This window comes from Papilio polytes, unplaced genomic scaffold, assembly GCF_000836215.1.
Source record: "Papilio polytes unplaced genomic scaffold, Ppol_1.0 DF823980.1, whole genome shotgun sequence".
In the NCBI taxonomy this organism is placed as follows: domain Eukaryota; kingdom Metazoa; phylum Arthropoda; class Insecta; order Lepidoptera; family Papilionidae; genus Papilio; species Papilio polytes.
Genome location: NW_013525224.1, coordinates 1,018,941 through 1,043,124, shown reverse-complemented (window position 1 = coordinate 1,043,124; position 24,184 = coordinate 1,018,941). Strand labels below are relative to the sequence as shown.

Here is a 24,184-nt window from a genome sequence, read left to right as displayed (position 1 = left end):
TAAATGTTATTATAGGTTATAAAATGCTGTCTTTAAAATATTAAACATAACTTTATTTGGATTTGTAACATTAGGAAACATCCCCATTACTAAAACTTAATTTAATTACAGAAAAGTTACAGAAAACGAAATGTACTCGTATGCAAGAGCTTTGAGACCAGTTAATTAAAGAGGTCTGCAAAAGTTTGAGAACCTCTGGTTTACATTAAAGGTATTAAAGGAACAGTAGAATGGAAGGGTAACTACGCGGTGGTATTCGGTACTACAGTACTAGGGTAAATTCCATTCCCTTCCACTATGTTCTCTCCGCTGACGATTTGCTGGAGTTGGTTTTCGTATGCATGGCCATCTGATATCTCCAATTTGCTCACCAGACTTCGCACCACGATGATCAAATACAAATGTATACCTGTTAAATTCATCATCATCATCACCAGCTCACTATACGTCTCCACTTGGGGTTCGAAGCCTACTCTTACAAGGGGTGAGTAAACCATAGTGAATGATACTGGCCCACTACGGGTTGAATTCTTATGGTACTGATATAAATGCGAAAAATCGGATGGATGTTTATTAGAATTTGAAGCCTAAACGGCTGAACGGAATTCGATGAAATTTAGTACAGATGTAGAGGATAGTCTGGAAGAACACATAGGCTACTCATTTTTTTTTTAATTTCAACAGCCATCAAATTTCTAATCGTTGCGTCATAATGTCAGTCATTCGGCTTTACCGTTTTCTTAGTACCTTCTTCTTAAAAAAAAAACTCTTGAGGAATTATGTGTACTTACACAGTCCAGTTATATACAGAGAGAGCATTTCAATGACCATTCCAAAGTGAACCGAATTCGCTAAAGATATGCTCTGAATTATGAACGTCATCAGCACAGTCGCCACGGCGTAGTAATAGAAGCTTTTTAAAAACGTAATGTTCCTCTGCAACAAACAAAATTGTAAGAAAGGGCGCACACCTTTAAAAACTGTTGTGCGATTGTCGATTGTTTCGCAGCCAATTCAACTGTTTAGTTGCACAACTAAAAAAAAACTAAAAAAATTGTAGGTTTCTCATTTTAATTCTATGTCCATGAACTTCATTAATCAAGGACAATAATATTGTAAACCCGGATGACACAAGCAGGCGGGAACAAAGCAAATTGTCACAGGACGTGGCCGTTCATTTGAACTGTTCCGGATAACATTACGTGATCTGTGCTAACAAGGGGAACTTCATGTGTTAGTGCTTCTACAGAAATGTAAAAACGACAAAAACATAAAAATCACATCTCATTAACAGTATTGAGTGTAACAATTTTCAATAATCTCAAACGACATTTTAAACTCGAAACAACTGAATGTTGATGCCTAAAATCGACATTATTTTGGTCATATTATTTATACTAATATTATAAAGAGAAAAGATTTACTCGTAAATTATTAGATTTTTGTATTCAAATAACTCAAAAACTACTGGCCCGATTTTAAAAATTCTTTCACCGTTAGATAGGTAATTTATCTATGTGTAACATAGGCTATTTTGTTGATTACATTTTAGTAGTACTCTTATATTAATAATATAACAAACATCTTACCACATGGGCTCCATACACTAGAGCAACATTCATAAGTATCTCCACGCAATAGATGCCCACACAGACCCCGTCTTCTAACCCTGCGGTGGAGCCGTGGTACACCATTGTAAATCCCAACGCATTATGTACAGAGTAGCTGTACAGAGACAGCATAAAGATGGAAAACAGCTGCAAATAGAGACATTGGTTTTGAGAAAGAATAACATTTTTGTATCAATTGAAATAACTCAAAAACCACTGGGTCGATTTGAAAAATTCTTTTACCATTTAAAAGCTACGTTATTAATTAATAACATAGGCTACATTTATTATTTTATAAATATACGTCAAGATTTTTTTGAATCTCTTATTAATCTGTTATGTGGAGGCGACAAGGACCATGGATTTACTTAGAATGTTTTCATTTGTTGATAAAAAATAACCTATTTTATCAGAAAACTAAAATACAATTTATTTATACTGTCGCCTTTCTTCTTTTTTATTTAATTGCAAACTTAATTGCTTTTGTTATACTATCTCTTCCAAGATAATATGCACATTATGTTCGATGACCCGAGGAATGTAACATTCACATATGGACCCCTGTCCCATAAGTCGTTGAACCTATATTAATGTAGCATTCAAATATCACGCCGTCAATCTTGTTAAGGACGTAATAGTATCTTAAATTGATTATCTCTTTGAAACCTCTTCGTCTGATGAAAAAAAACCTTGACTCAATTGTAATTTACACTGACATTTGTACCTATACCTTTTCTAACGACTTTCATCTCTGTCATTCTCTTCTCCAAAATAGAGATAGTTTTTCTAAATGTTACAGCAGTGGAAACCAACGTTATACTTGAAGTTGCATGACGTCAGAGTCGCTTTGACCCGGTTTGTCCTCGATCATAACACCTCAGGTCAAGATCGAGAAGGGGTCGTATCTTGTCACAGATTAGTAAATGACAAGTACAAAACTTATAGTCCTCGCTGTCATTCCCTTCTCAAAACAACAAGGTAGCAATAAACAGATTAGAATTTTATATTGATATTGATATCCAGAGATTTTAAAGGATGTGTCCAGAGGGCGTATTAAGAACATTCGTGATGAGATAGTTTTCGTAACGTAATAGATAAAATTTGTATTAGATTTATGCAGCACCTCTATTAAAGTACAAAGACACATCTCAAATAATGTCGATGACGTTACGAATACGTTCTCGCGACTGTCACAAAGATATTCGTGATAGACTCTCAGGGTAATAAAAATTGCATAAACAAGTCGATTGAGAATCGAATCAATGCAATTAGAATCTATGAGAAATATACTGTCCACTGCTGGTCATTGACCTTCCCTAACATCATAACAGTTCGCTAATATATGAACAAAACAGTATTCAAAATCCAAAATTAGAAATCTAATTTATAAATTCACATTACTAATAATAAGACTATCATACTTACAATATTAACATATCCAAATATCAAAGCACCTTTCCGTAGAGGCAGGCAAAAACAGCATCTAAATAATTTGGGTATCTCACAATACATTTTGTTGGATCACACAAACACTTGCGCACACTCAGTCGGCCCACACGAGACTGAATAAAACATCCTGTGATTGGTGTATTTATGTACATACAGCTTCCGTCGTTTTGTCCGAGATAAATGCGTTAAAACAATTATCATACCGAACTTATTTTTCCATAATATAAGCTAACTCTTTATTATCATTAGCCTAATCGCATGATGCTCGATCCTGTGTCGTCCGCATCCGTTATACTTCCGCAACCTTTTAACTTAACTTCACACTACACAAGACATGCGTGAAATGGAAGCAATTCCGCGTTTCGTCTGATGAGTGTGGTGCCGGCAAATTAATTTTAGTCCCTTTTCCTTTCCACCCTTTTCTGAACAGGAAGGGACGGGAAGGAAAAATAGATTTGACGGTGGTGTAAGTGGTTTAACACTTTGACAGCCGTGAATTGTATTGGAGATTTTAAGATAATTTTCACCATAAATATTAACACCTTAAAACTTAGTAAGTCGACGTTTTCTTCCAGACTATGTTCTACATTTTCAACTAAAAAACTCCAGTTATACCAATCATAAAGGGTTTGCCCATCCATCAATCCAAACATTTGTATTTATAATTAGTATATTATGATAAAGAAGTTGTGAGTATTTAAAAAATAACCTCAAAATGTCATTAAATTATTTATGATAATGAAACAGAATACTATACAAAGTTCAACTACTATGAACTGTGTTTTGTTTTCATTGCCGAAAACAAAAGCATGTTGTTATTTGATTTAATTTAAAAAGATAAAAAACTCATATTCTAAAAACAACAAACAAAACACGAATGATATAGTTCATAACAAAACAAACGGGAATCCCCCTATCATCGGAAGTTAATATTCTACTTGTTTTGGGAAACTATGTTATTGTAAAAACCAATTGAAGTAACTTATTGGTATAACCCCAACAATTTGTCGACAACAATTATAATATAAACAAAGATAAATTTTTTGCGAACAAGTTATAATTACATTTAACAAGTAATCTTACTAATATTATAAATGCGAAAGTTAAATGGATGGATGTTTATTAGAGTTTGTAGCCTAAACTGCTGAATGGATTTCGATGAAATCTGGTGTAGATGGACAGTCTGGAAGAACAAATACGCTTATACTTTCGTTTTTTCATCAATTCCACGTGGACGGAGTCGCGGGCGACAGCTATTAACTAATAATAACACTGAGATATCAGTAGCAAATACCTAAATGTACTTAAATATGACGATGTCTGTTTAAAAGCCAAAAAGTTAGAAATATTTAGAAATGTTACGTTTAAGATGGACGTGTAATTGAACTATGCAAAAAAAAATTAAACGACTGCCACTCGTGGGCGCCACCTATCGGATTTTTCCAGTCTAGAGAATCAAAATTGTATAACAGATTTAATTTGTATACCACTTAGAAACAATAAGGAGCCTATAATCCCTATGTAACTCAGTAATGACATCAGTTTTTTTTTTAAATTAGCCCACATTATAAAATATTTTTTACTAGTATTGGCGACACCCTTTCTACAACATACAACACACAGAAAATCTGAATGGGTTCCAAGTTTAAGAACAAGTACAATTGTCGACGCCATTTAAAAATAATATCACAACTCTATGTTAAATTAAAAAACGTTTATCCTAGTCAAATTTATATTAAGTAATCTATAAGAAAACTGATTCGATGTTCCCTATTATTACTGTAATAAATTTTTAAAAATCAACTTAAGTCATAACTAATACAAAAAGCCTTCTATAGTGTCGAAGAATTTTTCCTACCATGATTGGTTATGTACACAATTTTTATTCAGAATATCTGTATGGGTTTTTATTTATTTTTTAACATAATGACTTGTAATTCTCTTACCAATAAAATATTTGTATTTGTAATATTCAGTAACGTCACATTACATTATGTACTCCTTTCTCTATTTTTCTTTAGGTTCAGATCAAACCGGCATAGATATCAAATTAACATCAAAATATAGAGAATCATTTATTTATTTAAAGAGAAACAATGTTTTAGAAACCTTAAAGTAATTAAAAACTAAATAAGTCGTAATTCAAACGAAAATATTATAATTCCTATTATATTCATATTTAATAAACAATTGGATAAATTACCATAAAGCCGCACACCTTTGACTAAACTATCGCACAACCGTTGTGCGATTGTCGATTGTTTCGCAGCCAATTCTGTTTTGCACAACTAAAAATCGAGTAGTGTGACCTCCATATAAGCTCATAGGAATCAAAGCGAGACTAAATAGTCGTGCGATAGTTGAGTCAAAGGTGTTCGCGGTCTTAGTATGTATACTGTTATAGACCGACAAAGTTATCTTCCCTGGTAGGAATAAGTGAAACTATAATAGTTCAATAGCGCCATCTATTAGTATAAAAAAGTCACAAGAGTACTATAGCTGTAATATTTTTTTTATTTCAGGCTATTTTCTATGTCCATTTAGATTTTACATATTTCCAGACGAAATTTTGTTACTATAGGTAGAAAATTATTAACATTCTTGACTCTCTAACACAGGGCTGCCACAAATATTCAATTGATTTTGGTCATAAATAACTGGCACATCTGATTCTTTCTCTTTCTTTATATCTATCTCTCTCTCTTCATTATACGGCGGTAGTTCTAACACTGTCGGTCGATATAGTCTTGTATTTCTATTTTCTAATACAGAACTACTCTGTTGCAACAATTGATCTTGGTTGAAAATTATTTCTACATCCTTGATGTTAAATTGTTTTTCTTCTTCAACCGGCGTACATTGAGCTGTCGTTACAGAAGATGATGGTACTATTCTAGGTTCAGAAGTATTTGGTAACATTGGTTCGATTATACAAGAACAAGTTTCGCAATGTTTAAATCCATTGTGACGTATCTCTTGCAATTGATCAGAGCCATCTGTTGGTGAGGGCACTTCAACACTTGTGATAGGCAGGTTTATTAAAAGTTTTGATTTTCCTTTCAATTGCTTGTATTCACTTGCTAACGCCAATATATTGTACCCTTCGAATACTAAAAAAATAATCAGATTAAATTATCTATTTTTTAATCTACAGAAAAAACCTAATCATTTAATTTTAATACACAAATATGTACAGTCATGGAGTTTGATGGTATTTTTAACAGTGCCCTATTTAACATCTTAGTACGAATGGGCCGGCACGCCCGGTGTAATACCACGACCACACAGAAGACAGGCGTCAAATGGAAGCAATTCCGTGTTTCGTCTGATGAGTGTGGTGCAACGCGAAGTGGATTTGACGGTAGAGGAGGTGCATAGGAAGGGGAAATATTCTCTTTATGTGCGTCTCCTCTTTCGTCGGATAAGGGTAGGCAATGCATCTGCGATCGCGGATGTCTATGGGCAGCGGTTGCTTCGCCATTATGGCGGATTCACGTGGCCGCTTGCGTGTTTGCCACCTTATGTTATAATAAAAAATTCATTGTAACGTCTTTTATGTCGGAAAACGTTGGTATTATTTTAAATAACTCGTATATCGCGTTCGTAGTTGACTGTACATTATTTTGAAGTTAAAATATTTAGATTTTTTAATACTTACAAATACAAAACACGACTAAAGCTTTAGAGAATAATTGTGTCAGTACAGCTCCGAAAAATGACAATATGACATCCAAAATCCAATTGAGAGTGTTATTAAAAAGGACTATTTTCAAAATTCTCGGCTTTTTCTGAAATAACAATAACGGTTAATAAAGTCCAATGGGTTTCGACTGTTGAGGAGTATACAAAAATATTGACGTCTCTGTTCTTACAAAGGAAATATGTGAGAGAAAATATATAAGCAGATGTTTAAAATATTCTATTATTCGACATTTTACTTTAAATATCATACTAAAATTATAAATGCAAAAGTTTAGATGGATGGATGTTTGTTAGAGTTTGTAGCCCAAACGAGTGAACGGATTTCGATTAAATTTGGCATAGACATAGAAGATAGTCTGGAAGAACACATAGGCTACTCAATTTTGTTTTTTTTTAATTCTACGCAGACGGAGTTGCGAGCGACAGCTAGTATGCTATAATTTTATCGAAGAACCAGTCAATTCTCAATCTTATCTTTTATTTTATTTAAATAGACTAAGCGTTATCGGCTTTTTTCTAAGAAATACATACAAAAATGCTGATTGTCATACAATCATGCTCGACTTTTCTACAATTTAGCATTACAATGCAAATAATTCTTTTCATATTTAAAAATTTGCAAAAAGCCTACACATAGTTTTATTTTTGAAACTATCGAAAAGGAGAACCATATATGGTTCTGTTTTGTACCAGTAAGAAACTAGCAATTTGGTATTTGTTCATTTTTTTGATTAAAAGATTTATTTCCTTGTATCTCAGTAAAAACACTAAACATTAGTATGTAGATGAGTCAATATCTTACTAATCTTACTAATATTATAAATGCGAAAGTTTAGATAGAAGGATGGAAGTTTGTTAAAATTTGTAGCCTAAACGGCTGAACGGATTTCGATGAAATTTGGAATAAATATAGAGGATAGTCTGGAAAACCTCATAAGCTTGCTTTTGTTTCTTTTTTAACTCCACGCGGACGAAGTCGAGGGCGACAGCTAGTTACGCTATAAATGCGTCATTTACCAAGTCACTACCTAACTTAATTTGTTGAATCATGTTATTTAGAGATTTAAGATTTTTTATATAATTGAACACTTAAAATCCTACGAATTAAATAAAATTTAAATCAAAGTTTACTTCATAGATGAATCTCCTTTTAATAATTTTTATACCATCTGTACTATGTTTATATAAATCTAGCAACTAATCAACATATTTATTAAACACTAGCTTTCGTCCGCGACTCGGTCCGCGTTAAATTAAAAAAATAACATAAAACACAGCCTATGTTACTCACTGACAACGTAGCTTTTTAATGGTGAAAGAATTTACGAAATCGGCCCAGTAGTTTTTGCATTATTTCATAATGAAACAAACAAAGTTTTCCTCTTTATAACATTAGTACAGAATACTCTTGCATAGACAAACAGTACGGGAACAAAATAAAAAAAAATGTTAATACTTACTTTGTACATTGCATAGATGGTGGATACAAGAGACAAGATGTATATAAATTTGAAGACACACCACACTATTAAATAAGATAATATCAAAGTATAAATTTTCTTCGCTTGCACAAACGTCTCTGCTGTCAAATTACCATCGAAATATTCTTCTAATACCGACATATCCATTGAAAATAGAAATCTCCCGCGGGCTACTATGTAGTATACCATAAGAATATTGAGTATAGTTGCTATTACGTAGAACACCTAAAACAATAGAAACATTATCTTTTAGTACTAGTCTACTTTTAGTCTTTTTCCCTTTCCACCCTTTCTTATAAGGAAAGGATGGGAAGGGATAGTGGATTTGATGATGGAGACGCATGTGCGTGCCTGCAATGTGGGTCACCTCCGTCTACCACGAGTAGGCAACGAGTCTGTAAATATCTGTGGCAGATTTAGGTGGCCGCTTGTTCGCTTGCCATCTTATGATATAAAAATAGTTAAACGCTTGTAATTAATTACAACGTATTATTGTATAAGTCAAATAAATCTATGTCTATCTATACTAATATAATAAAGCGTAACACACAGTATTTCGTAGCGTAGGATGTCAGAAATCGCAGCATATTTTTTTAATAATTATTTCTTTAATAAGCCCAACACGTATGACACGCTTTAGGCTGTATTTTCACGCCATTAAACTTAGGGTGTACATAAATTGGATACATTCTTGTATGAAAGGGACTATAAACTACAAGCTGGCATCAAGGAAGCTAGGTTGCCATGGTAACGGTAATTGGTATCCAATGTCATATGCCTTCGTTGTCATTTGTGAATTTGAATATTAAAATTTGCAATTGAAAATTTCACAAATGTAAACAATTAAATGAAGTTTCATAGATAGAGCCAGTCCAATACTTACCAAACAGATAGTAGATCGTATGTACAGGCCAGTGCGAAGCTTGCACACTCCGCAGTAGAGATGAAGTTCTGGCCAGTACCATTTTGCTTTCTTTTTATATCTGAAATAAATAAATAAACAAATAAATATCACCGCCGCCTAAATTAATGCAAATATATAACAAGGAAGGAATGAAATTATTCATACAAAAGATACTAGAAATATGTTGGTACGGTACAAGGAGTTAATACTGACATAAAAAAAATTGGAAGACAGAAAGTCAGTTTGAGAGTAACTCCAGAGAATGAGAAATTAAGGAGTAAAAGGTTAGTATGGTTTGAGCATGTTATGAGGAGGGATGAATCACATGTAACAAGGAGAACGTTAGTTATGAAAGTGGTACACCCGTAGTGTAGACCTAGAAGTAGTATTGCGTGAAAGATGACATGATCTAGAAGGGAGTGATGACTGAGATGACGGATAATATAGTTATTAGGACGAAAACAAGGTGCGCCGACCCTACGCGAGTAGGATAAGGAAATTTACAGACAGAAGAATCACCTTCAGTGTAGATTTAATGGGGAAACATACACTTTAAGTCTCTTTAACGACTTAAGGACTTGGAGTGAAAGAAATGGTTTCATTCACGGGAGAATAAAAGACGGTAAGTTGTAGAAGTAATACTCATTCAAAACATGTTTCAGAAGACAAGATTACATTACAAGGAAAACAACAGTGGTAGAGCCCGCTTTAACATCTTCGCACGAATGGGCCGGCTCGCCCGGTGTAATACCACGACCGCACAGAAAACAGGCGTGAAGTGGAAGTTAATTCCGCGTTTCGTCTGATGAGTGTGGTCCCGGAGGACTAATTTTAGTCCCTTTTCCTTCCCACTCTTTTCTTAAGAGGAAAGGATGGAAACGAAAAGTGGATTTCACGGTAGAGGAGATGCATATGAAGGGGAAATGTTCTCTTATGTGCGTCTCCTCCTCCGTCAATGAAGAGTAGGCAACGCATCTGCAATTGCGGATGTTTATGGGCAGCGGTCGCTTTCCACTTCGCTAGATACAGGTGGCCGCTTGCTCGTTTGCCACCTTGTATTATAAAAAAAAACAGATAGAGAAAATTGATAAATCATTCGCTATCTATATTGATATAAATAGTAAGCCTTGATAGTAGTTTTCTTATTTTATCACAGTATAGCTACAGTAATATAAATAGACGTACAATCGCGTCCATTGACGGTTTACTCAAGATGGCAAACGAGCGAGCACCCTGATATAGCTTGCTAAAATAGTAACCTGCTGCCCATAGACATATGCATAATTCAGATGGTGGTTGATTTGTTGCCCACTTTTCAAGGGCAAAGAAAGAATAAATATTACAAATACATGTCCTCCGACAAACCTACCCTTCCCGTTCTTTTATTAAATTAGAGGGAAGGACAAGAGTACTGGAATTGCTCGTATTCCACCTTTATAGTTTTTGTGTAAACCACTTGTACACCTTAAACCAGTGTTCAGAAGACCTTTACAAAATCCAGGGTTAATTGTAAAAAAAATTATTGTTCGCTATTTCATAGACGTAGAAAATTATTTTTCTGTAACTATAATACTGCGAACGGACACGACTGTACCTTACATATTCAACTAAAAAAACAAAATCAAGTAACTTTTGTGTTCTTTCAGACTATGCTCTACATCTATGCCATATTTCACCAATAACCGTTTAGCTGTTTAAGCTATAAACTCTAACAAACCTCTATCAAGACTTTCGCATTTATTCGTAAGACGAGCTGTTGCTTGCGACTTCGTCCGCGTGGAATAAGAAATCATATGAACTATATAAATAACAAAAAACTACGTATCCCTCGGGAATCGGACATTTCTCGGGGATGAACCTCATCCCAAGTGTACTCCAGACTTTGTTTTATATCTGTGCCAAATTTCAAAAGGATATGTTGAACCGTTGCAGAATGATCGAGTAAACATTAAAAAACTAAATTAATGAATCCCACGGGAACCGTAACTATTGCCGGGATAAAAACTAGCCTATGTGTTCTTCCAGACTATGCTCTAACCAGTACCAAATTTCAGTCTTTTCAATCCGTTCAGCCGTTTAGGCTAGAAACGCTAACAAGCATCCATCCATCCATCCATCTAAACTTTCGCATTTATAATATTAGTAAGAAGTACACTTAATATTCGTTATTCTCATTTTAAAAAGTTATTTAAAACGTCGAGTAATACTTTACCCTTACGTTTGTTTTGTAAACATGCTAAACAGACAACAAATTATAAAAATAACATAAAAGTACATAAACCCATATAAAAACAATAATATCATCCAGCTGTCTATATCAATATTTAGTCTAATAATGTTATCTTAAAATAACTAATCTCAAAGATAAACCAAACCCATAAAAAACGGATAAATATTACATAAATTAATTAACAATCAAAAACAATAATCAGCTTATCTATAATTTTTATAGGAAATATACAAAGTTTGAAGTAATTTTCATAAGAACGTAAAAGTATCAATCATCATAAAAAAGGTAATTACAAACTAGCTGTTAGTCGCGATTTCGCACGCGTGAAATTAAAAAAATAATAAAAAAACGTAGCCTATGTTACTCACAGATGGTTTACCTTTCTAATGGTGAAAGAATTTTTGAAATCGGCCCAATACTTTACATACAAAAATCGAAAAATACAAATCTTTCCTCTTTAAAATATTGGTATAGATAGTAGGGATTAAAATGAAAGATCCTGATTTGTGCGCCGATCCCACGTGAGTGATATACGACCAGGGGGAAAATAACAAAGTGTAAATATTCATGTTTTCAATAGAAATGATTTGGCAAAAATCCGCGTCTTACACTAGTCACTAGTTTACTAAAATGTATTTGAAACGCTACCCTTTAATACGGCTTTATTTTCATTTCTGAAAACGTTAAAGAATTTTCACTCTCAAAAATAAATTACTTACCTCTTAAATTTTTCCTTGGCACGTTCTCTACAAAAATCGACTACCTCCCGAAGACTGCGCTGTCGAAAAACCTCCATTACTCAAAACGTTTACGATTTCATCACTAAATGTAAACACAATTCCATTCAATATTTTAAATATAACATATTTTAAGTATCACCATTATTTTAATTATAATATTCTCGTAGGAATCACATTTTATTCATTTCATATATCTATAAAATACAACGTGAAACTGAACGTGTAACATGCAAAGCAAATCAGAAATATTATCGAAGTTAAGTTATCTTATCTCTTGCGAATATTTATACTATCGCATTGACGCGTTTGTTTACCGCTTTTAGTTATATTATAGTTCGTCAATTTAAGTAAAAAATGTCAGAGGTTTCAATGAATACTTCGTTGATCATCTTATCTTTTGGCACTTCCTTTTTACTGCATTTCAAAAGTATTGCACATTGATAACAAAATATCTGATGTACAACTTAAAGGTTACTAGCTTTCGCCCGCGACTCCGTCCGCGTGGTATTAAAAAAAAACAAAAATAATTACCCTATGTGCTCTTCCATACTCTGCTCTACATCTATGCCAAATTTCATTCAGATTCGTTCAGCCGTTTAGGCTACAAACTCTAACAAACATCCATCCATCCATCTAAACTTTCGCATTTATAATATTGGTTAGATTAGTTAGATGATATATTGTTAGACTTGACAGTTGTAGCACGCATAGGTCGGCTCGCCCGCTGCAATACCACGACCACACAGATGACAGGCGTGAAGTGGGAACAATTACGCGTTTCACCTTTATGAATGACTAATGACGTCAACGCCAAGATGGCGAAAATAAAATAGACACAAAATAAATGTCGCATAGCCTCTCCATTTATAGATGTCAGTTATTTATCTGTAGTTTTTTGTCAAATTGACATCATTTCCTAACCTCTTTTGTAACATGTCATGTTTATTTAATTTATAATGTTTTAAAGTGAATTTCAGTCCCAAAGGCACCAATAGTAACGTACAATAGTTATGATCAATAAATAGATATTATAACGCATTACAATGTGTTTAATTGTGGAAGTTATTTTGCCAACGATACAGACATTCTTACTGCTCTTCTCGTTACGATTTGGTTGCCTTATCATTCTTGCTTGGACTTCTGTTAGTATCATATCCTTTTACAATTTTCAGATGTTTCCTACACCATCTTAATTTTACAACTATTATAATACTAGAGCGCAGACTTAGAGGTTAACCACTTGACTTGTAATCTACAGATCCTGGGTTCAAATCCTGCAATGTACTAATGTTTTCCATTTTTAAATTTCATATGTACACTCGCGGACACGGTCACTGCAGGAAAAATTGCCTTGTCTATTATAAACTCCGTGTCTTCCTACAAATAACTTATTAGATAGCAGTGAGTGGTGCAAACAAAGTGTATCAATAACCGACTTTTTTCGTACCTTTAATAAGCTGCTTTGTACATTTGTTCCGCGTATCGTTTCTTAAAGGTTTAATACCAGTTTCCCCGACTGTACATCACCTGATATGCTTACGGTGGAGGAATCACCGTGATGTAAACTATGGCGCTTGCAGTCATCATCTTCCTCATTAACCTGGTTTCTGTTCTGCAAATAACTCTCTTACGTCATCTCAGTCATCACTCCCTTCTAGATGTCACCTTTCACGCAATCCATCACTTTCTAGGTCTAATTCTACCGGTGTACCACATTCATAACTAACGTTCTTGTTACATGCGATTCATCACTCATAACATGCCCATACCATGCTGACCTTTTATTCCTTTCTCTATCCTGGGACTACTCTCAAACTTCCTCTGATATACTCAAATAGCGAGATATTTTAAACGTCTTTTTACTTATAGTTCAGATCATGGTTCGGCATAGTATTCTTCTCTTCAGCGATACTGGAAGTGTTGGCACGACGCAAATCGCCGCTGCACATGCTACTCTTGTGGCCGAAAAAGAAATACATTTTTGATGAAAATTTCTACCTTATTTACTACTTATATGTTGCCCTACTAGTTGTAGAGGCGATACTATTTATGTTCTGTGTTATTTATTTCACTTGGGGCTTGTATAAGGTACGTCTGGACTTTTTTCTCTATACTAGACCTTCAACAGAGCCTTCAACCGCGAATCTATCCACGCGGAATTAAAAAAAACACTTATTAAGTAGCCTATGTATTCTTCTAGACTAAATTCTACATCTACGCCAAATTTCATCGAGATTTATTCAGCAGTTTAAGCTATAAACTCCTACAAACATCTATCCATCCAAACTTTCGCATTTATATTATTAGTAAGATATAAAAATGATGAAAAGTTAGTCTAAAACCTTATGACGGCTCATCGTTTGCTTGTCTACTGCTATTAGTACCAGATTGAGCCACTTTGTCGTCCCAACGATGCCTAAAATCATATTTCCCAAAGAATCTACGACATTCCGAGCTGCCATAAAGTTTGAATGTTACTATACTGTCTACTACAGCTTCCCTACACTTTATCTAAGTCTTTGAAGTAATACAGCCAGAATACTATTTAAAAAGATATTGCCATAATTTCAGTTAAGATCGCGGCCACTACGACAGTATCTGATCTGCCGCTGCGTCACATGGCTGGCCGAAGTACTACTGTTGTTGGCGTTGTGCCTCAACCACAGGAAGCTTATAGGCTGGTACTTGGTCATGTTGATGTTTGTCAGTGAGTATTGAACTTTCTATACTAAAATTATAAAGAGGAAAGATTTGTATTTTTGTATATATTTAAAATTGAAATAATTTAAAAACTACTGGGTCGATTTTAAAAATTATTTCACCATTAGAAAAGAAATTTATCTGTGAGTAACATAGGCTATAAATTTAACGCGTGCGAAGTCGCGAGCAACAGCTAGTGGTAAATATTCATGTACCTCGTGATATAAATATCATCATGTTTTAATTAAAATGGCAACCGTAACATAGGCGTCTCTAGAAGGGCAACTATCCCCCTAGAGACTCGAACATTATATGTAAATTCAAAAAACCAAGGTCTGGTCTGGTCAAAGCCTGCAATCTCTAGAGACCAACATATCTATGTTGATTCAAAACGACTTGTAAATCATACTAATATTGTAAATGTGAAAGTTTAGATGGATGGATGTTTGTTAGAGTTTGTAGCCTAAACGGCTGAACGGATTTCGATGAAATTTGACATAGATGTAGAGGATATTCTGGAAGAACACATAGGCTACTTGCATTTTTTTTAATTCCGCGCGGACGGAGTCGCGAGAGAAAGCTAGTTTTCCATAATTAAAAGTACTACATGATCAGTGTTGTCTTTGTAATAAAACATATTTTCTAATACTTTCGAATTAACCCCTGAATCGACCCGACGCCATTTTCTACATTAACTAATAAGTTAATAAACAGTACTAGCTTTAGCCCGCCACTCCGTCCGCGTGGAATAAAAAAAACAAAAGTGAGTACCTTGTTTTCTTCCAGACTATCCCCTACATCTGTACCAAATTTCATTGGAATCCGTTCAGCCGTTTAGGCTACAAACTCTAACAAACATTCATCCATTTAAACTTTCGTATTTGTAACATTAGTAAGATTATCTGTTAGCTAAAAATATTTGTAATTGTTTTTCGATACATTTGTAGAAGGAAATTCACTCTCTACTCTTTTCATTTTGTCGTAAAATACATTTTTTTCTCCGCAGTTCTGGAGTTCTATTCGTTGATAACTGTATACAGTTACTACGTGACTTTAACGTCAGATGAAATTGATCCTAGAAATTATCCAGAGAAAGTGCAAAACCTTTATGACCTAAGCACAAAGTCGTAAGTCAACAAACTTTGATGGGTTTATCATTTTCGATAATTACGTTCCTATTTCGAGAAGAATTTTTAAAAACTTTCAAATTTGTATTGAAATATTTGTTTTTTTTTTAGAAACTAGTTACTACACGAAATATATAAAGCCATTTATTATTTATAAAGATTTTCTTATGCGAAATATTCCAGTTTAAAAAATTGTTTTATTGATATTTCTGTTTTTTTTTAGAAAAGGTAGCGAAGGTCAATCTCAGACAACATCTCTTGTAACCCACTACTATCGCCGTTAAATATGGTAAGATTTAAAAAATTTATGCTTATTACTAGTATTATAAATGCGAAAGTTTCGACGAAGTGATGTTTGTTAGAGTTTGCCGCCAAAACTGTTAACGGATCTCGATGTTGGCATAGATGTAGAGTCTAGAAGAACAGAAAGGCTTACTTTTGTGTTTTGTTTTTTTAATTAAGCAAGGAGTCGCGGGCGAAAGCTAATAACTAAATATAAATTATTTATCGAAAACGGAATGAACGACTAAATAGCGATAACAAAAGCAATGATACGAAGTCCAATTTAATGTTCTTTGATTTTTTTTTCAAAGAATAGACAATACTTTTTAGAGTTAACTTTTACCACAGATAATATTACATTACTAATAAAAGAAAACAATAATAACATTTTTGTAATCTATTTTGGTTCCCATTAAGTAATAGTTATGTTTTGTTTTAATGTGATAAAAGTCAGTAAATAATAATTCAATGTTTGAAAATATTCAGATTTAAAAATGTGCCTTAAATTTAATTAGATTGCATAAGATTCGTAATAGACAACATTTCGTCAATATAACATACATGTCCATTTTTCTACTAACTTTTCGTCGGCGATGCGTTATCACGATAAAGCCCTTTTTGTTTGAGATAAGCAGATTACGCTCGACCGACGGTATTGGTGCATCATACACAAAATAGTTAGTTTTTATTTTTAACGCCAAGAAGTTGTTTTCGTTTATACATTAGTAGAAAAACAGTGTCTTAGTTCTGTTATGTATTTTAAAAACAAAATATTTTGTGTCTTGTGTTCGTAAATATATTAAGTTATTGGAAAAAATGGCGTATACTCTACCGAGAATGGAAAAATGCTGTTGCATTAGTTTGAGGACCGGTTCACTCGTAATTGGATATGTTTCTATTGTGAGTTTTCTTACAGCAATGTAAAAGTTTGATTTTTTTTTAAATTTGCGTTAATTTTGCGACAGTGCTAAAATTAATAGCAAATACAAAAGTTCATTATTGAGTTATACGCAATGTCAATTTCGATTTTTCCAGTGCTATTTTTAAGGATAACCATTTTTATTTAAATAAAAGTGTTTATTTAAACCTTTGTTTCAGGTAATATCCGCATTATTCACAGGCGCCGTATCTTGGTCCCTCTACAAAGTAGTAATGTACGTAAATTCTGAGGTTAAACCGAATCCGGAGCACACAGCCGAGGAGATTGCCAAAGTAGCGCTTGGAGTCTACATATCCCACGCATATCTATTGCTAGTCCTTCTCTATTACTTTTTTATTAGTCTTCTACTTGTCATCGGTGTGCATATGGTACCTTTTTTTACGCTTAATGATCTTACATTTTGCTCTATATCTATTTTTCATAATGTAACCTTTTCAGAACAATGCAAAGTACATGAGATATTACTTCAAGGCAGGACTCTTTCTTTTGGCACTCGCGTTAGCTCTGGTGGTGGTTACTACTATCTTCTTGGGACTTTTGGCGACAATACCTTTGTTAAAATGGAGTTGTAAGTAGATGAATATTATTATAACCCACAATTCATTTGCAAAAGACAATTTTTCAAATAATATTCAAAAACTTTTCTTTCTTTTTTTCAGTGACACTTTTCTTCTGCCTTATCGTCGTAAGAAGCACGTATTTACAAATGGAGGAACAAAATAAACCACGAGTGTACGAAATGCAAACACTTTACACTACTCAGCAAGCTCCGCTTATGGCATAATTGTATTGATACCTACTATTTGAAAATTTTTAATATACCAAATAAATATTTTATACATAAAAACTGGGGCTTTTATTAACTGCATTAGGTTACAGAGTTGAAAAAGTATATTCCCCCTCCCCTTATTTTAACTCCTGTTTTTTTTTTCTAAGATGGATTCGAAAAATGGAGTGGACCGTTTTTCATTTTCTTGGAGTAATTCTATATAATCTGTCTCTTCACAATGTTTGCTCTATGCCTAAGTTGTCTGCAGTAAATTGTCAATGTCAGCTGTCACTGTCATTGTGAAATGGACGCGTCAAGGTCCATCGCAATGTGAATTTGAAATTGTTTAATTATATATTTTAACTGTATATAATTAATAAATTATTTCAAATCTTCTCTAATTTAAATACGACAAGATTTTGAATCTTAATTTAAGTACGGGATATATGATCTACGTTGCGATTCCAGAATCGTACACCCTTTGGTTTCTGCAAAATGATAACTTTACAACATTAGATCAAAAGGAGATTATCTTTAGGAGTATTTAAAGATATTAAAATGGCTACAAAATATCAAAGTGTTCAAGCCAATGCCCAAGCGCAGGTTCGTGTTTAATAAACGATTTTCATTGGATTGTTACTAAAATAATAGTTTTATAAGTTTGTTACAAAAAATAATAACGAATACACTGATTCCAAATGTCTTTCATTCTCCCTTTCCATTTCAGCTAGTGCAATGGATAAACGATGCTGGCTTATCAGAAGGCACAAAAAGGGCGAATTTATTAAGAAAAATCATAGAGGTTATGATACACCAGGCACCACAAAGCATTCCTACTTATATAGAAAATGTTCTAAGTTTTGTCAGTGACAAATCTACTGATGTGAAAAAGCAGGTTGTTGCTTTCATTGAAGAGTTAAGGTATGGTTCCACTGATCAAGTTAGAATGTTCAGTCAGTTGCATAAATATACATTTACAAAACTTTAAATTATATCGAAGTTTTCTATTAAAAATAAGTATACACTCATTTGAGAATTATTGAAATGTTTCATTTTTTATTTATGGATTACAGCTAAGCAATACAAAAACTGATGGCTAAGGCTTAAAGGCTTTATTCTCATTAAGACAATTTAACAAAGTCACTTACATGAAAATATTACTGCACTTATACTTAGCTAGTCACCGGTAACTTTTTATAAATTAAACACAATTTTATAAAAAATGTGAAAATTTACATTAAAATTTATTAAATAATCAAATAATTACAACATAATGCAGATAGTTACAAATATAAAAGGTTGGGGGTCACTAAAATACAAACACAAAGAAATTATTTTCCCCCAATATGTCAAGTCATTGGTTGATATTACTAGGCCAAGGGATGACAGCAACCATTAGTATGGTCTTATAGTATTTTTAAAGGGAGTAGCTACAATACTCCCTCTGGCGACAAGAGTAAGGGTTTTATATTTCCAATCAGAATATAGCTTCTACCTTTAATTTTTATTTGATACTAACTTTTGCCCGTGACTTCATCCGCTTGGTATTAGAAAACAGACAAACTATGTAAATAATACAAAGCTACGTAACCCTCGGGAACCAGACATTTCTATGGGATGAACCTTATCCCATGTGTACTCCAGACTTTGTTTTATATCTGTGCCAAATTTCAATAAGATATGTTGAACTGTTGCAGAATTATTGAGTAAACATTAAAAAACTAAATTAATGAATCCCACGGGAAGCGTAACTATTCTCGGCATAAAACGTAGCCTATGTGATATTCCAGACTATGCTCTAAGCCTGTGCCAAATTTCATGGAGATCCCTTTAGCCGTTTAGGCTACAAATGCTAACAAACATCCATCCATCCATTATAACCTTCACATTTATAATATTTATATGATAGCTCTCATATAAGTATATCAACTTTCAGTACTTTTATAGCTTTAAATGTTACTTATTATATATTCCAGCAAACAATATCCAGAGTATCTGCCAAAGATTATTGGACAATTACAAATGTTAGTAATAGACTCCGTGATAGCGGTACAGAAGCGAGCAATACAAGCGGCCAGTATCGCGTACCGGAATGTTCTAATATGGCTGTGTAAAAGCAATGCAGATATACAAGAAATGCAACATGTTTGGGAACATCTTAATAAATTAAAGGTACAATCTCGTTAATATTATAAACTACCTTTAGCCCGCGACTCCGTCCGCGTGAAATTGAAAAACAAAAGTGAGCAGCCTAAGTGTTCTTCGAAATTTTTTTTATTCCACATTTATACTAAATTTCATCGAAATCTGTTCATCCGTTTAGGCTACAAACTCAAATAAACATCCATCTAAACTTTCGTATTTATAATATAACTATGATCTGAAAGTTTAGATGGATGTTTGTTAGAGTTTGTAGCCTAAAGCGGAACAGATTTTGATGAAATTTTGGCATAGATGTAAATGATAGTCTGGAAGAATACTTAATCTACTTTTTTGTTTTTTAATTCCACGTGGCCGGAATCACAGACGAAAGCCAGTTTGTTCTTTTTAAATTTATTAATTCATTGTTTTTTTTTTTTACAGTTGTTGATATTAAATATGATAGACAGTGAGAATGAGGGTATAAGAACTCACTCCATAAAGTTCCTGGAGGAGGTGGTTCTGCTGCAGAGCTCCAGCGAGGATTCCGAAGATGAATTCACACTGGATAAGCTACCCGCTCACTTACCATTCTTGAAACGACATGCTTTGGAAGAGGAGGCTGAGTAAGTGATTTTATATGTTACTAGCTTTTGCCCGTGACTCTAAAAATAAATTAAGTGAAGTTTTATATTTATGTGTTCTTCCAAACTCTCCCCTCATCCATACTAAATTTCATCGAAATCCGTTCATTCGTTCCGTCTACAAACTCTAACAAACATCTATCCATCTTAACTTTCGAGTATTACTTATTATTATCTTATTGTAACACAATTCACTGCTACCTACTTGGTTAATAATAAGAAGAGTTGGTGTTTGTCTCTAATAAAGCAATATTTATATAAGTGGAACACCGCGAACAGTCCTGACTGTACAATAGTCGTAACATATAAGTTTACGCTACAATATTCTAATGGTTTATAATATTTATTCCAGGCATATATTTCAGCTGTTACTGAAATTTCACAACTCACAACACATATCCAGTGTTAACTTAATGGCTTGTATGACCACATTATGTCTTCTAGCTAAGTTACGATCTAAGTTCATGCCACGTGTTGTCCAAGCGTTAGGCGACCTACACACAACTTTGCCACCAACTCTCTCACAATCACAAGTCAATTCTGTACGAAAACATTTGAAAATGCTCCTCTTAAACCTAATCAGACATCCATCTTCTAATGATATGCTTCCAAGCTTGACACAACTGCTCTCAGATATCGGTATGACACCTCAAGAGATAAACAAAGCGGTACCAAAAGATAGAAGGAATAAACGCCTTAGTGAAATTAAATCAGACGATAATCCAGCTAAGAGATTCCGTATCGATTCACCACAAAGTAATAGTCAAGGTAGTGACAGTAATAGTCGCGGGGAATTTGTCTACGAGGACGATAGCAGTCAACACAGTATTAGTGTTAGTAAAGTTTTAGCTACAGAAGACTCTATCTTCGAAGGTCTGAATAATATTGACTGCGTTGTTAATCTTATCATGTCAACACTCCTGAATCATCTCCCACCAACAATGCCCAATGACTTTATAACAGTCTACAAACCTATACCAAATTCAGGTACTAATACACAGAAGAAAAGTCTAGCCAGAATGATGCTAGCTTTGATTAGAGATGAACCAATGCCCACCACTCCAACTCCCACTCAATCTATCCCATCTTTACTATCTGATACTTCAACTAAAATACCATTACTAAGAGATGATGATGAAAAAGTAACTTTAAAGAACGCGGTCGCTAAACTTCAAGAATCAGCGAAAGCAGAAAGAGAAATGGAGACAGCGGTATCAAAATTAATGGAGGAAACAAGACAAGAGCATATAAAAGCGGAGGAAAGGAAGACTAAAGAGAAAGAAAAATTGGTAGCACCACCTACTCCGTCTATACCTAAATTAAAACAAAAAGTTAAATTATTAAAACTACAAGAACTAACAAGACCAATACCGAAAGATATTAAAGAGAAACTGATGTTACAAGCCGTAGAAAGGATATTAAGAGCCGAACAAGATTGTATTATTGGTGGTGCTGAACAAATACGTTCAAAATTCATAACAATTTTTGCATCAAGTTATACTTCTGATATAAGAGACTTGGTACTCAGTTATATTCTAGAAGATCCTGTGAATAGAATGGATTTAGCTTTATCATGGTTGTATGAAGAGTATTCTATAATGCAAGGATTCAATCGTCATCCGTTAACTTTGAAGAATGTTAATGAAAAGCATGATCAGAATTACAATCAACTTCTATGTGCTTTGATAACTCAAGTATGCGAAAGAGGGGACCCTTTGATGGAAAATAATAAGGATGTCCTGATGAGAAAAATATATTTAGAGTCTCCGGTTGTGACTGAGGAAGCTATCGATTATTTGAGACATTTAGTGAGTGAAGACAAGATGGCGCTATTGGCTTTAGATTTGTTAGAGGAATTGTGTTTGATGCGTCCACCAAGAGCTCATAAATATGTCGCCTCGTTAGTGCCACATGTCTGTAAGTATATATTTTATTGTCTACAATGTTTTTTTATTACATTATTTTTAGGCATTTTATAATTTAATTTAGAAACATCCTGTATTCCGATCTAATGAATAAAAAACAACTGTATAAATCTAACTTTTTTAATAAAAGCTTTTGATCCATCGATTAGTAAACACCCTTTAGAAAAAAAAATATAATTATTACCTGTATACAGGCTGATTCTAAATTCTCAACATCCACGAAACTTTTGTTCCGTTGATCAGGAAACATCCTGTATAAATGTTAAAAAGAGATGTAAGTGTTACTAGGTAAAAAAATTAATACCATAAACCCAATTTATTTTCATAAAGTAAAAACCTATATTACTGAAGCCTAAAAATCATATTTTCGCTTGTATTCTTCTAAATAATACAATAACCGCTTGACTTTAAACATAAAAAACACCAACATCATAGTAAAAAAATATATTTCAGTGAGTGATAACGAAGAAATCCGCGAAGTAGCGCTTAAATCTTCACTGAAAATATACAAAAACAGCACGGATTCCGCCCGACGTGTTATAGAGAAGAGTGCACTTCTCCACCTTGGCTTCATTACCCTGTCCACGCCGCCGGAGATCATCAGTCCGCGACACGCCAGGGTGTGGACTGATGAACAGTACAAACTGTGTTTGAGCCTCGTCATAGCGCTCTTCCCTGAGAAAGAAGGTAAGTACAGAAATAGAAAGTTTCCTAGTGAGCAAAATTAATTCTATCTTTGAGATAAAAAAAAACTCTTTTATAACCTATTTAAAAAACAATATTTTTTTTCTATTGCTATCGAAAGCTATAGAACAATTTTTTTTTTGTTTTTACATAAGGAAATAATTTAATTTGAGTTAAATATTTTTATACAATAACTAGCTTTCGCCTGCGACTCCGTCCGCGTTGAATTAAAAAAAAATAATTGAGTAGCCTATATGTTTATCCAGACTATCCTCTATATTTATGCCAAATTTCATCGAGATTCGTTCATCCGTTTAGGCTACAAACTCTAACAAACATCCATCTAAACTTTCGCATTTATAATATAAGTAAGATATAATTGTAACAATGTTAGTACACTTCAATACTAACAGCGTACACCTTTGACTAAACTATCGCACAACTGTTGTCTCGCTTTGTTTCCTATAAGCTTATATGGAGGTTCAACTACCTGTACAAAAACAGTTGAATTGTCTGAAACAATCGACAATCGAACAACAGTTGTGCGATAATTTAGTCAAAGTTGTGCGCTTAGTCTAAGGATAACCAGGAATGGCGCGCTTATCCTTAATATTTGACATTGACAGCTGTCATAGAGATGGGATCTGTACAGTCTCCCAAATTAGAATAAAACCACAAACACTCGACACTGGCCAAATCCGAGGGAGAGCCATAATCAAGAAAAAGAATATAATTGGACGACATAATGTAGTGTTGCGCTACTACAGCACGGTATCGATATTCTACACAATATCGATATCTTTAGAATGTAATATTTTCTAGGGGCATATTTATTTAGTCTCTTTGAATCATCATCTC

General features: G+C 33.7%; 4 protein-coding genes across 8 annotated transcripts in view; 2 read left to right on the top strand and 2 right to left on the bottom strand.

Moving 5' to 3' along the window:
- Positions 1–36: 36 nt before the first annotated feature.
- On the bottom strand, positions 37–3,183 carry LOC106101479. The gene is made up of 4 exons (XM_013280721.1): positions 3,036–3,183; positions 1,590–1,757; positions 792–936; positions 37–409 (listed from the first exon to the last, which is right to left on the bottom strand). The coding sequence occupies exons 1-4, from the start codon at positions 3,120–3,122 to the stop codon at positions 243–245; spliced, it is 567 nt and encodes a 188-aa protein (XP_013136175.1). The 5' UTR covers positions 3,123–3,183; the 3' UTR covers positions 37–242.
- Positions 3,184–5,345: 2,162 nt separating this feature from the next.
- Positions 5,346–12,319, bottom strand: LOC106101516. The gene is made up of 5 exons (XM_013280766.1): positions 12,096–12,319; positions 9,126–9,225; positions 8,222–8,467; positions 6,718–6,847; positions 5,346–6,169 (listed from the first exon to the last, which is right to left on the bottom strand). The coding sequence occupies exons 1-5, from the start codon at positions 12,170–12,172 to the stop codon at positions 5,652–5,654; spliced, it is 1,071 nt and encodes a 356-aa protein (XP_013136220.1). The 5' UTR covers positions 12,173–12,319; the 3' UTR covers positions 5,346–5,651.
- Positions 12,320–13,025: 706 nt separating this feature from the next.
- LOC106101508 lies at positions 13,026–18,012 on the top strand. Of its 5 annotated transcripts, XR_001225515.1 has the most exons (7): positions 13,026–13,258; positions 13,986–14,204; positions 14,688–14,823; positions 15,823–15,943; positions 16,167–16,232; positions 17,324–17,379; positions 17,604–17,622. XR_001225515.1 is itself a non-coding variant. In XM_013280751.1 (6 exons), exons 1-5 carry the CDS (start codon positions 13,160–13,162, stop codon positions 16,225–16,227), a joined length of 636 nt encoding a protein of 211 aa, XP_013136205.1. In that variant the 5' UTR covers positions 13,026–13,159; the 3' UTR covers positions 16,228–16,232; positions 17,324–17,412. The 5 variants fall into 5 exon arrangements, 4 of the variants coding, with proteins under 4 accessions (XP_013136205.1, XP_013136208.1, XP_013136207.1 ...); XM_013280751.1 differs by lacking the exon at positions 17,604–17,622 and having other exon boundaries at positions 17,324–17,412; XM_013280754.1 differs by lacking the exons at positions 13,026–13,258; positions 13,986–14,204; positions 14,688–14,823 and adding an exon at positions 17,825–18,012 and having other exon boundaries at positions 15,924–15,943; positions 17,324–17,533; positions 17,604–17,733.
- Positions 18,013–18,227: 215 nt separating this feature from the next.
- Positions 18,228–24,184, top strand: part of LOC106101451 (symplekin) — a 10,075-nt gene continuing 4,118 nt past the window's right edge. The window contains exons 1-6 of the mRNA XM_013280689.1: positions 18,228–18,537; positions 18,662–18,855; positions 19,911–20,106; positions 20,518–20,699; positions 21,070–22,634; positions 23,096–23,367. Coding sequence (XP_013136143.1) covers positions 18,493–18,537; positions 18,662–18,855; positions 19,911–20,106; positions 20,518–20,699; positions 21,070–22,634; positions 23,096–23,367 — 2,454 coding nt within the window. The 5' untranslated portion in view covers positions 18,228–18,492. The remainder of the gene's footprint in view (positions 18,538–18,661; positions 18,856–19,910; positions 20,107–20,517; positions 20,700–21,069; positions 22,635–23,095; positions 23,368–24,184) is intronic.